Raw genomic sequence first — 11,024 nt, 5'->3', positions numbered from 1 at the left:
CGTGCGTGCGTGCGTGCGTGCGTGCGCGCGCGCGCGCGTGTGTGTGTGTGCGCGTGTATGTGTGTGTGACATGTGTATGTGCGTGCGTGTGTGCGTGCGTGTGGCTGAATTTCCATTATTAACATTCCAAACGATAAATATCCAAACACCCCTATATATCTGAACGCATCGTGTACTTGTATTCGATTCTTTAGCGATATTTAATAGCTACATATTTTCCCAAATATCCATAAAGCCGCGACGCATGAGAATTGTGTTTCAGTGACACAGTGGGCCATTACTAGCACTATCTGTGATCCTGCACAACAAAACGAAAAAGCATATAAAAATTAATTAAAAATTCCCTGCATATACGTCCCGTAAATCTCTTGTGCCAAGTGACGTATGGTACGAAAGGTTTGTCTGGTCACTTCGACCTTTATTCCTGGTCGCGATAGCTAGATCTCGCCAGTTAATGGCGCTTATATGCTTTCTAATAAAGAAGCATAATGAAAAAAAATTATTAAAAATTCCGGAATTTACGTCACATAAATCTATTGTGCTATCTAAGTGATGTATGGTATGAATAATTTGCCGTGAATGCATCGAACAAAAAACGTTTTCATTTTTCCCATAGCAAGTCTGTCAGCTTTCATTTCGCATTTAACCACGCACGATGACATATGCATAATATTTACTCATTAAGCTATGCTGATGACCTCTTCCCCTCTCTCGTATTTCCCTTATCTCTCACAGCTCCTTCCATCTCTCCCCCACTCTCTCCTCCCCTGTTTCCCTACTTACTTTCCCCCTCCCTTCTCCATCATTTCCTATCTTCCTCTTTCCCCTCCCCCATCTCCCCTCTCTCTCCATCTCTCTCTTATTCAATAGTCCAACGCTTAAGTTTAATGCGTATATTATTTGCTGCTTACAGGCTCGAAAAAACAAAATCAAAATCACAAAGTCCACGTTTGCGCTTTCTCTGCTCTGATACCACTGATCACCTTTAATTCCGTATAAATACATAATATAAAATATACTTATAGTCATCTTTCTGAATTCACAAAATGGCCGACCATCAGTTCTTGCAGGCGTGGGGGAAATCGAGGATCGCTATGGCTCTCGTTAGATTCACTATTATATCTGATCATCATCATACACTGATCATGAGCGTACGTAGAGCATGCTGTTACATGTACTCAATGATGGTGTCGTCGCATTTATCCCCTTCTTGTTCTTCCTCCACTAACGCAACGATGCTGACTTGGGTGGGCGCTATAAAATCAATATACAAGCAAAGGTTATGGAAAGGTCGGGTGGAAACGATAAACGTCTACGATAATGATATAGTATCACGTATATACTGATACATAATATAATGATATAATATCACGTACTGATACATAATATCAAGAGTGCATAATAGAAAATGGACTCTTTTCTATTATGGACTCTTGATAATATACTGATATAATATCACATACTGATACATAATATCAAGAGCGTATAAAGAAGGTCTTTTTCAAAGGTTTTTTAAAAGTTTTTTTTAAAGAAGGTCTCCTTCTTTATACGCTCTTGATAATATACTGATATAATATCACATACTGATACATAATATCAGGAGTAGATAATAGGGAATCCCCTATTATCTACTCCTGATAATATACTGATATAATATGTATACGATACTGAATAATATCACAGAAAAATCGCATTAATCTGTTGTTTAAACGTATAAGTGGGATACCTGAGACATCAACAGCGGTTTTCCTGATGAGCCGATATAGTAAGCCACATAGGATGACTACACACAGCATGCAGCTAGTACCCATGAAGTAGAAGGACATCTCTGTGTTTCCAGTTAAATCCAGCAACCAACCTGAGCGATAACAAGACAGCGTATATATATATATATATAACTTGAATGATGCATGTGTGTCCGCCGTGCGTCCGCGTTTGCTTGCGTCCGTGTGTGCGTGCTTGCTTGCGTCTGTGCGTGCGTGTGCGCAACGTGTGTGTTGAGTATTAGTTTGCAAGAGCGCTCACTCATTATTAATAACACAAATTAATTAAATCTCGCCCTATTTCAATGGCAATATTCCAGAGCACGAATCCGACGTCTGATCACTATAATATAGTATCAGATCATTATAATATATTATCAGTATTATGCATCGTCTATATGGCAATTCGTTGAGAATTTGGCGCTACTGTGGTGGTCCATATAATATAGGTACATACGTCTATGCTAGTCCCACAAGCACACCAGCTAGGGCACCAGAACTGTTATGTGAGATATTATCAGTGTACAGTTGTGTGGATGAGTGATAAATAATAAGTCTTAATTTAGTTAAGTTAACTTCGGTTAGCTTAAGTTAACTTAATTAAGTTAGCTTCACGTTTATCATGAATGTTACGTGAATACATCGACGCCTTACCAGAGTAGAAGCTCACCTACAATTGGAGGACCGGCGAAGGAGGCAATTGCACTGATAGAAAGCCTCGCTGCTAGCGCGTCCTTATACAGATCTACACCAGACAGGTCTAGCAGAACGATGAAGGACGTTACCATGTATCCGGCAGTGGCTACACCCAAGATGGCGCTGTTGATGACCAGAAGCTTGTAATTCGACATGAAGGGGTTTAGCAGTACAAGCACTCCGATAGCAAATACAAACATTGTTAAACCCGCCAGCCTGCGAGTGGGTTTGCGCAAGAAGCTGATGTCCCACATGGAGCTCAGTGGGAGTCGAAAGAGGGTCTCAGAAAGACCAATTGTAGACACCAGTGTAGCGGCACTGAAGCCATCACTGTCTGCTATCTCCTGGCCTCGGGTCGGCAGCAGAATGAAAATGGACTGGTATGCAATTTTAACGAACAATAGCGTCAGGCAATAGAAGATTATGTTCAGATCTGTGAAGATGCGTTTGTTCAGAATCGGCTTGTTAGTTTTTATTGTGTCTCGTATCCCGGCGCAGCGCGAACGTGGCATGCTAGCGGTCACGGTCCTCCCATTGTCGCCGTTTGTTACTCGTGTCTGTCTATTGTCACTCGTGTTTGTCGGTGGTCTCTTTCTAAAGTTCCTGAATAAACTTGCTGCTACTAGAAGGTTGAATGTCACAGCACCACAAACGAGAAATGTTTCTTGGTACGAAAACGCCTCTAAAAGGTATTGTATGAAGACTGGCCATACGAGTGTTCCTACTCCAGTTCCCATCATACAAACACCAATAGCAGTTGATCTTTTTTTCTCAAAATGCTCCACAGTTGACGATTGGCCCGGAATCATGTTTAGGGTTATTCCTAGTCCTAAATGGTTAAATCAATAAATTATTCAAACCTGTGGAATCATTTACATACATCGAATTCGATTATCATGTTGCAAAATTCTTTAAAATTCATAATTAAGTTTTGAATATTGCCGTAAATTTAGATAGTAAATAATAATCTAATAATAACCGTCTCGTGTTATTAGTTGTAGGAAACGCGTGAATTTCATTCTCTTGGTTTTACGAGCGAGACAAGTGTTAACGCTGTTTATCATTTTGGAATGTGAAAATCATACGTAATCGTAAAATTGCCTTTGTCGTATATATATGTATATATATATATATATATATATATATTGGTATGGTTAGTTTGACCCTCCAAACAATATATCACTACGTAGCGGTGCTGTTTGTTAAGTTCTTACCAAACATCAGTCCATAAGAGAGGTAGAGTAGCGGAAGACCTTTAGCGAAGTACGTTAATGACATTCCTACTCCAGCGATGATTGCACCGGGTATAGCAACTGTCCTGTAGGAGTATCTGTGACACAGAGCCGTAGACAACGGTGCTACCGATAGAAAATATTATATACGTCATTCACGTCAGTCGATCGATAAAAACGAAAAGTAACAAAAACGTGAAGCAAAACAAAGTATTGCTAAAGGCAAGAAATTAGTTTGTCATCGTTTAGGAAGTCATAATTTAATTTAAACAGCGATAGCATAAGATGGCGAAATGGATAGCCGGTACTTGGAGTCTGTACCGCTGTATCAAGACTCAGACGTGGTTGTGAAACATTTTTACATGATCAAACATATGGTCAATTTTGACACATGCAGCTAACATGGCGAATAATTAAAATACGTCGTTTTATAACGTTTTGCATAGACTGCGCGTGCGCTTACTACAGTCAACGTACATAGCAGCAGAAAGGTGGCGCTTGATATCCCGTTTGCCCATGACGTGAGTGCGTTACTAGTCCCGAAGGCAGCAGTGAGTACGGGAAGCAATACACCGAAACCGCGCCACTGGCTCATGATGAAATGCACGAGAAACCCACCAGAAGCACATAACCAACCCCATCCGCCATCTGGTGGTGGTTTACTGTTCTTGTTCTGCTTCTCCATCCGTGTTCTTGTCTTCGTGTTAATCTACTGCTCTTGTAATATCATGCCCTGTGGCTTCTTCAATAGCGGTGTCTTCGAAATGGCGTCTCCTGTGGTTCATTACTGATGTACGTCTGAGCTTCGCTATCCTTATCTTCGTTACGGGTCTCTCAATGTGTGATCTCTAATTTAATGTACGTTCGCTCAACAACGTTTTTTCAACTCGCGTTATCTCTGAACTGCTATTCCCTAGTTGGAATACTACAACCGATGATTCTCTCGTAGAAATACGTACGAACCGCAGTGGTGGCAGTGGTAGATCGAGTGCGGTAAGGATTATATATGCGTGTCAGTGGAGCGACATACGATATACGATACATTGAACTTGTTTAACTAACTATGCAAATACCATGCTGTTTTATATGTTTGTGAGGCACAGTGTGATAGACGATATCTGTATTTGTCGATAACTTGCATCCAGGTACGTAGAGATTGTCTACGAATCTATATATAAGGCAGGTTTACGGATGGGTAAATAGTACCCCCCCCCCCTACTTTGGTTGATATTCATTATGGCCGGATTCAAAACACAGCTTACGGTTGTAAGAAATCATGCCCTCGCTGTAGACACTCTCGTACATGATTCAAGATTCAAGATTCAAGATTCAAGATTCAAGATACTTTGTTAGAGCTAAACGTTTTTGGTACAATTTAATAAATTAATACAATATTTTAATTCAAGAGAAAAGGTTAAAAGTTAAATGTTGTTAACAGTATAAGTATAAACTGCACGGGTATGGCGAATGGACCATGCGGTCATCGAAGTCAGCCATACCCTAGGCCTTGATTAAGTAAACACTGTTAGAATATTTTCAAGTAAAAGATTCCAATTATTACATTACTTTACATCCCCATTACATTACAATACATTACATCAACATTACATTAAATCACATTACATTACATTACATTATAATATCATACATTACATTACATTACATTATAATATCATACATTACATTACATTACGTTACAGTACATTACATTAGTACAAAAAAGGGGGGGAAAAATATATATATCAGGAGTAAATAATGGGAGTATATATATATATACTCAACTACTCTTCATTACTCAAAACAATGACTTGCGACTTAGTCCGTATTATGCTGGAGCGGGTCACATATTATATGTGAAGTTGTTAATGCCAATAGAGAAAAAAATTTGTTCTGCTTACGTTAATGTAGAACAATGTTCTAGACTAGTCCATACTCAAATCCAGTGGATTTAGAATCAAATGGAATGGAATCATGGAACGGAATCATAATGGTATTATAACTTTCGAACACTTATATGAGGGAAACTGTAGAGGAGCAGAGGGAGAACATGCGATTGGAAATATATTACAACAAGAAACGGCAGAGGATTGCATAACGACCTTTATTGAAAGGAAAATAAGACGAATAAAAGACAATAAGAACATTAATATTGTGCTCCATCACATATATCACATCATATAATGCATCATGTGTACGTTACGTGCGTAGCAGGCAACTCTCGCCTAGTGCATGATTAACGTATACAAATCTCTTACCTTGTGAAAGACTTTCAAATCTGCATCGCGTCAGTCCTTTATAACCATCGATATCTTTACGACACACCTAGTCAAGGTAAATAAAAAGACCCGCTTCCTGATTGGCGAATTGACCCGTTTCCAGGCGCATTTCAATAAAAATCAACTAACGTTGGTATATTGGTTATTTTATATTCCTATACGTGTCGGTATCCCATACACGAGATATAGTGACAGCTAGAGCACGGCATCTGTGTGGAGCTGACTATAACCGAGGTAGTCTTCCGGCTGCTTCAGGTCCAGTCCTTTGTCTCATTCACTGCTGATGCCCACAGCAGAAGCGCGTGGTCCACCAGCTTAGCCATCACACACAAAGTCTTGGTGCAGCGGATCACTTTATCTTATCGTATACAGAGAAACTCAGTGTAACGATGTTAAAAGTGTTGCGTTTGAGTCTGTAGCTATCGCTGAAGACGTTGCCGTCAACTGATACAAGCGACGCTGGCATCTCGGTAGCTAGGTCGCATGCTGTGGTGATAGCAGCGTTTACTTTCCGCTACGGGCGTTGCGGTTGTAGTTGAAAATCGACGCGAGGCTCTCACATGTGAGTGATAATAGGATCATCGAGTATATCGACCCATTCATGCTCGGCCTCCACCAATTCCTGCTCGCTAATGTTCGACTCTGTCAAAATAAATGAGACGGCGAGAAATTAGAGTGCGTTATCTAAGCGTGACGTGTCAGTATAATGCTTCATACGAGCGTGGACGTATTATTTATCATTAGCTCTGCGGATCTGACCCGTCATATATTACATAACAAAGTCATTCATATATTATATACATTATATACATCGATGCGATCATAGAGTGCATCATTGTTTTTCCAGTGATGAGAGCAATGATTCCAAGAATGGAGGCAATTATTAAAAATCTGAACTGATAAGCATGTGAATCGCCCACCTCCGTCTCCTTGTAGTTCGACTAAGGCGATGCTTTGTACGTCTGTCTTTCTTGTTAGCCAATATAGGAGCCCACATAGGATGACGACACAAAGCATGCAGGAAATACCCATGAAGTAGAAGGAAAGTCTTGTGTCTCCGGTTATATCCAGCAACCAACCTGCGTGTAATAATAACCGAGTGTCCCACAATATGACAAACTGTAAATCGATCTAAAGTTAATTTCAATAGCACTTTAATTTAGTAAAGCAACTATTAACGTAGCTTCTCCGAAATATTCTTTGTGTGGCAGCATTTGATATCTAAAAGCCTAATTATATACAATATATATATATATATATTTATTTATTTATATATATATATTATGTACATCGAATATGTTCAGTACCGTATATATCGTATAGGCTGTCGCAAGTTCATTAAATAAGAAAAACCACATTCAATAGTGCCTTTTTTGAGTCATGGACCCCTTTGTGAGTCTGGTGAAAGCTACGGACCCCTCCCCCAGAAAAATTCACATAAGCACATAAACGCAAACTTTTCACGGGCCCCCTGAAGTCCATCCACGGACATGGACCACAGGTTAAGAAACGCTGCAATAGAGGATGTTGCTTTACACCAATAAAATGTACCATAATATAGCAAATATATAGCATTATGTACCAAATGAGTACAAACATACCTACAATTAGTGGACCAACGAGAGATCCAAGACCGCCAAACAAAAACCTTAGTGCTAAAGCGTCCTTGTAAAGGTCCACACCAGACATGTCGGCCAATACAACAAATGACGTCGTTGTGTAGCCCGCGTAGCTACTCCAAAAGGGCGCTGTTTATAACTAGCAGTCCCATACTATGCATCAATGGGTTGATAAGTACAAAAAATCTCATGAAAAATATGAACACTGTTAGACCAGCCAGTCTACGAGTGGGTTTGCGCAAGAAGCTGATGTCCCACATGGAGCTCAGTGGAAGTCGAAAGATGGGTCTCAGTGAGACCAATGGTGGACACAGTGTAGCGCACTGAAGCCATCACTGTATGCTATCTCCTCGCCTCGAGTGGGCAGCAGAATAAAAATAGACTGATAGGTAACTTGTACGAAAAATAACGTCATACAATATATAAATATGGTGAATCTTTTAAGAATGCGTTTGTCCATTATCGGCTTGCTATTTTTAATTGAGTCTCGCATCCTGGCGAACCATGAGCATGGCATTGAAGTTGCTGTGGACATTTCAACGTTGGTGTCAGGTGAGTTGGAACTGTAGTCCAACGGCGGTCTCTTGTTAAAATTTCTAAATAAACTTGCAGAGACGAGGAGGTTAAATGTTATCGCACCACAGATGAGAAATGCCCCTTGGTATGAGAATTCCTCCAGTAGGTATTCAGTGAGGATCGGCCAAACGAGTGTTCCTGCTCCGGTTCCTAGGAGAACGATACCGATTGCTACCGATCTCCTCTTATCGAAATGCTCCGCAGTTGCTGATTGCGACGGGATTAGGACTAACGCTGATCCTAGTCCTGCAAATACAATTTATGACAGATCTTGATAAATCAATACTGAATCATTAAAAAAAAAATCAAAAAAGGTATTTGCCAAGCTGAACGAGTACATTTTTGAGTTGCAGAACTGTAGCAGGAAGCGGTGATAACTACACACACCCACACACACACACACACACACACACACACACACACAACACACACACACACACACACACAACACTACACGCGCGCGCGCACGCACGCACACATATATGCAAACACACACACACACACACACACACACACACACACACACACACACACACACACAACCACGCGCGCGCACACACAGAGAGAGAATGATATCAATGAAAAAAGATGGGATAGATCCTGGTGCAATACGTATATGCACCAGGCATTCGTGAGTATTCTAATGACATGAAAACATAACGACATAAATCATTGGGTAACAGCCGCAATATATTCTCGTCATCGGTCTGCTGACTGTTCGTTCATTACCAAACATCAGTCCGTACGTGAGATAGAGAGACGGTACTCCTTTAGCGAAGTACGTTAATGACATCCCTACTCCCGCGAATGATTGCACCGGGTATAGCAACTGTTCTGTAGGAGTATCTGTGACACAGAGCCGTCGACAACGCGTGCTACCGATAGAAAATATCATAGTCACACACAGTATCTGTATAAATTGGCTATTGGTATTATTGAAAGTCCTTCTGCGGACTAGGATAGTAACATTCCTACGCCAGCGATGATTGCACCGGGTTATAGCAACTGTCCTGGTAGGAGTATCTGTGACACAGAGCCGTCGGCAACAGTGCTACCGATAGAAAATATCATAGTCACACACAGTATCTGTATAAATCTGGCTATTGGTATTATTGAAAGGTCCTTCTGCGGACTAGGATAGTGACATTCCTACGCCAGCGATGATTGCCGGGTATAGCAACTGTCCTGTAGGAGTATCTGTGACACAGAGCCGTCGTCAACGGCGCTGTCGATAGAAATTAAATGTAGTAATCGTGATGACGAGAAGTAATTGACATTTCAGTAAAGGATCTAGTAGTACTGCCTAACAATGGTAGTACAGTCGCATTCTCAACGTCAGGAATTATCTTGGTTACATCGCGCAGAAGTCAACGGTATACTATGTGTCAAGTGAAATGCTATCAACATTCTGTGTACACTAGTCACGCAGACTAGTTGATTTGCAAGTCACGGATATGATAACGTAAACGAGTGTGAAGAAAGTTCATTATCTTTATAATATCGGTGACTTCACTAGCAGTGATCAATAATACTTCATTTGTTTTGAAGCTGCCTTTGAATTATTACTCAGAAATCTTTAAATCTGCAACTGGCTGTATAAAACAATACATTAATATTTTTCATATGTATGCGTCGTAGACAAACCAAAACATAATTCTATCATTAGGTTAGTTGTGTTAGAGCATGTCTCTTCCGCTGTCGCTATAGCTTCTCACTATTCATTTCCTCTCTTTCACCTCTACCGTTACCAAACCGTTCGCCCTCACCCACCTTGCCGCATCTCTCTTCTCCAAATTCCTTTTCCCTCATCTCTATTCCTTTCGCTGTCCTTTCCAACATTTCGATCCCCACCATTTTCACTTCCAGCTTCTCCAATTCTTCTCCCCAAACCTCCCTCTCTGCCGCCCTCATCTGCTCCCTACCTTCCCTTCCCTTCTACACCTCCTCGTATCTTTTCCCTGCCCCTTCTCTTCTCGTCCGTATTACACATTGCATATTCGTTAGGGGAAGATTTAAAAATGGCGCCTAATCTCTATGGAAAGACAATCTGTTCATAATAAAGCCTATGATTGCCGTTTCCTTAGCGCGGCTGTTATAGACACAGTTGACTGCACAATATTTTTAAACAGAAATGCATATTATATATTACTATGCATCGGCATAGGAGGTGCGTGTATGTTTGTGCGTGAGCGCGCGTGTGCATGTGTGTGTGCGTCTGTGTGCATGTATTATGTTTGTTGTTGTGTGTGCGCGCGTGCGTGCGTGCCTGCTGCCTGCGTGCGTGCGTACGTGCGTGCGTGCGTGCGTGCGCTTGCGGGGCGTGCGTCGTGTGTCGGCGCGCGTACGTGCATATATATATATATAACGCGCCATTACCAGTTTCATCGAGACCCAGTTTGCCCTATCTAAAGGATGGCAATATTGATACGGGTGTGCGTTATGGGGTCGGCCACATGGCGGGCTAATGACACGCGCACTCAATTTAAACAGTTTAAAAACTATATTGAACGCAAACAAATGTGTTACTTACTTAACATTAAAAAGGCGGCGTTTGCGATTCCGTTTGCCCATGCCGTCAGTGCGTTGCTAGTACCGAATTCCTTGGTGAGTACGGGGAGAAACACACCGAACGCCTTTAGTTGAGCTGCTGTTAGGAAATGTACGAGGAACCCTCCGCAAGCACACAGCCAGCCCCATCCTCCATCTGGTGGCGGTTTGTCTCCAATTATTACTCCAGCCATTTCGAATGCTTGTGTCTTCGTGTTCTTTTACTCTTTTACCCAGACAATATCTTTTGTTGCTGACTTTTCGGCTGACACTATCTAGGTTGTTATACCTCGTATTTCGTGTCGTATTTAATGC

The 11,024-nt window shown here is 41.2% G+C and overlaps 2 protein-coding genes across 2 annotated transcripts; both read right to left on the bottom strand.

Moving 5' to 3' along the window:
* Positions 1–1,012: 1,012 nt before the first annotated feature.
* Positions 1,013–2,764, bottom strand: LOC106806094 (monocarboxylate transporter 12-like). Its single transcript, XM_014807947.1, has 3 exons — positions 2,434–2,764; positions 1,727–1,858; positions 1,013–1,254 (listed from the first exon to the last, which is right to left on the bottom strand). The coding sequence occupies exons 1-3, from the start codon at positions 2,711–2,713 to the stop codon at positions 1,169–1,171; spliced, it is 498 nt and encodes a 165-aa protein (XP_014663433.1). The 5' UTR covers positions 2,714–2,764; the 3' UTR covers positions 1,013–1,168.
* A 3,076-nt stretch (positions 2,765–5,840) lies between these two features.
* Positions 5,841–7,855, bottom strand: LOC106806093 (monocarboxylate transporter 9-like). Its single transcript, XM_014807946.1, has 3 exons — positions 7,569–7,855; positions 6,888–7,046; positions 5,841–6,609 (listed from the first exon to the last, which is right to left on the bottom strand). Exons 1-3 carry the CDS (start codon positions 7,654–7,656, stop codon positions 6,524–6,526), a joined length of 333 nt encoding a protein of 110 aa, XP_014663432.1. The 5' UTR covers positions 7,657–7,855; the 3' UTR covers positions 5,841–6,523.
* Positions 7,856–11,024: the final 3,169 nt, after the last annotated feature.

Source organism: Priapulus caudatus, unplaced genomic scaffold (genome assembly GCF_000485595.1).
Source record: "Priapulus caudatus unplaced genomic scaffold, Priapulus_caudatus-5.0.1 Scaffold141, whole genome shotgun sequence".
Taxonomy (NCBI): domain Eukaryota; kingdom Metazoa; phylum Priapulida; class Priapulimorpha; order Priapulimorphida; family Priapulidae; genus Priapulus; species Priapulus caudatus.
This window is presented reverse-complemented; position numbering and strand designations above follow the sequence as displayed.

Excerpts from the sequence above, each read along its gene's own strand:
- LOC106806094 (XM_014807947.1), bottom strand. The coding sequence starts at position 2,713 with ATGTGGGACATCAGCTTCTTGCGCAAACCCACTCGCAGGCTGGCGGGT. Across the intron at positions 1,859-2,433 it reads CGCCGGTCCTCCAATTGTAG|GTTGGTTGCTGGATTTAACT; the intron begins GTGAGCTTCTAC and ends GTTATCGCTCAG. Across the intron at positions 1,255-1,726 it reads AACCGCTGTTGATGTCTCAG|CGCCCACCCAAGTCAGCATC; the intron begins GTATCCCACTTA and ends TTGATTTTATAG.
- LOC106806093 (XM_014807946.1), bottom strand. The coding sequence starts at position 7,656 with ATGTCTGGTGTGGACCTTTACAAGGACGCTTTAGCACTAAGGTTTTTG. Across the intron at positions 7,047-7,568 it reads CGTTGGTCCACTAATTGTAG|GTTGGTTGCTGGATATAACC; the intron begins GTATGTTTGTAC and ends TATTACACGCAG. Across the intron at positions 6,610-6,887 it reads CGAACTACAAGGAGACGGAG|AGTCGAACATTAGCGAGCAG; the intron begins GTGGGCGATTCA and ends TTATTTTGACAG.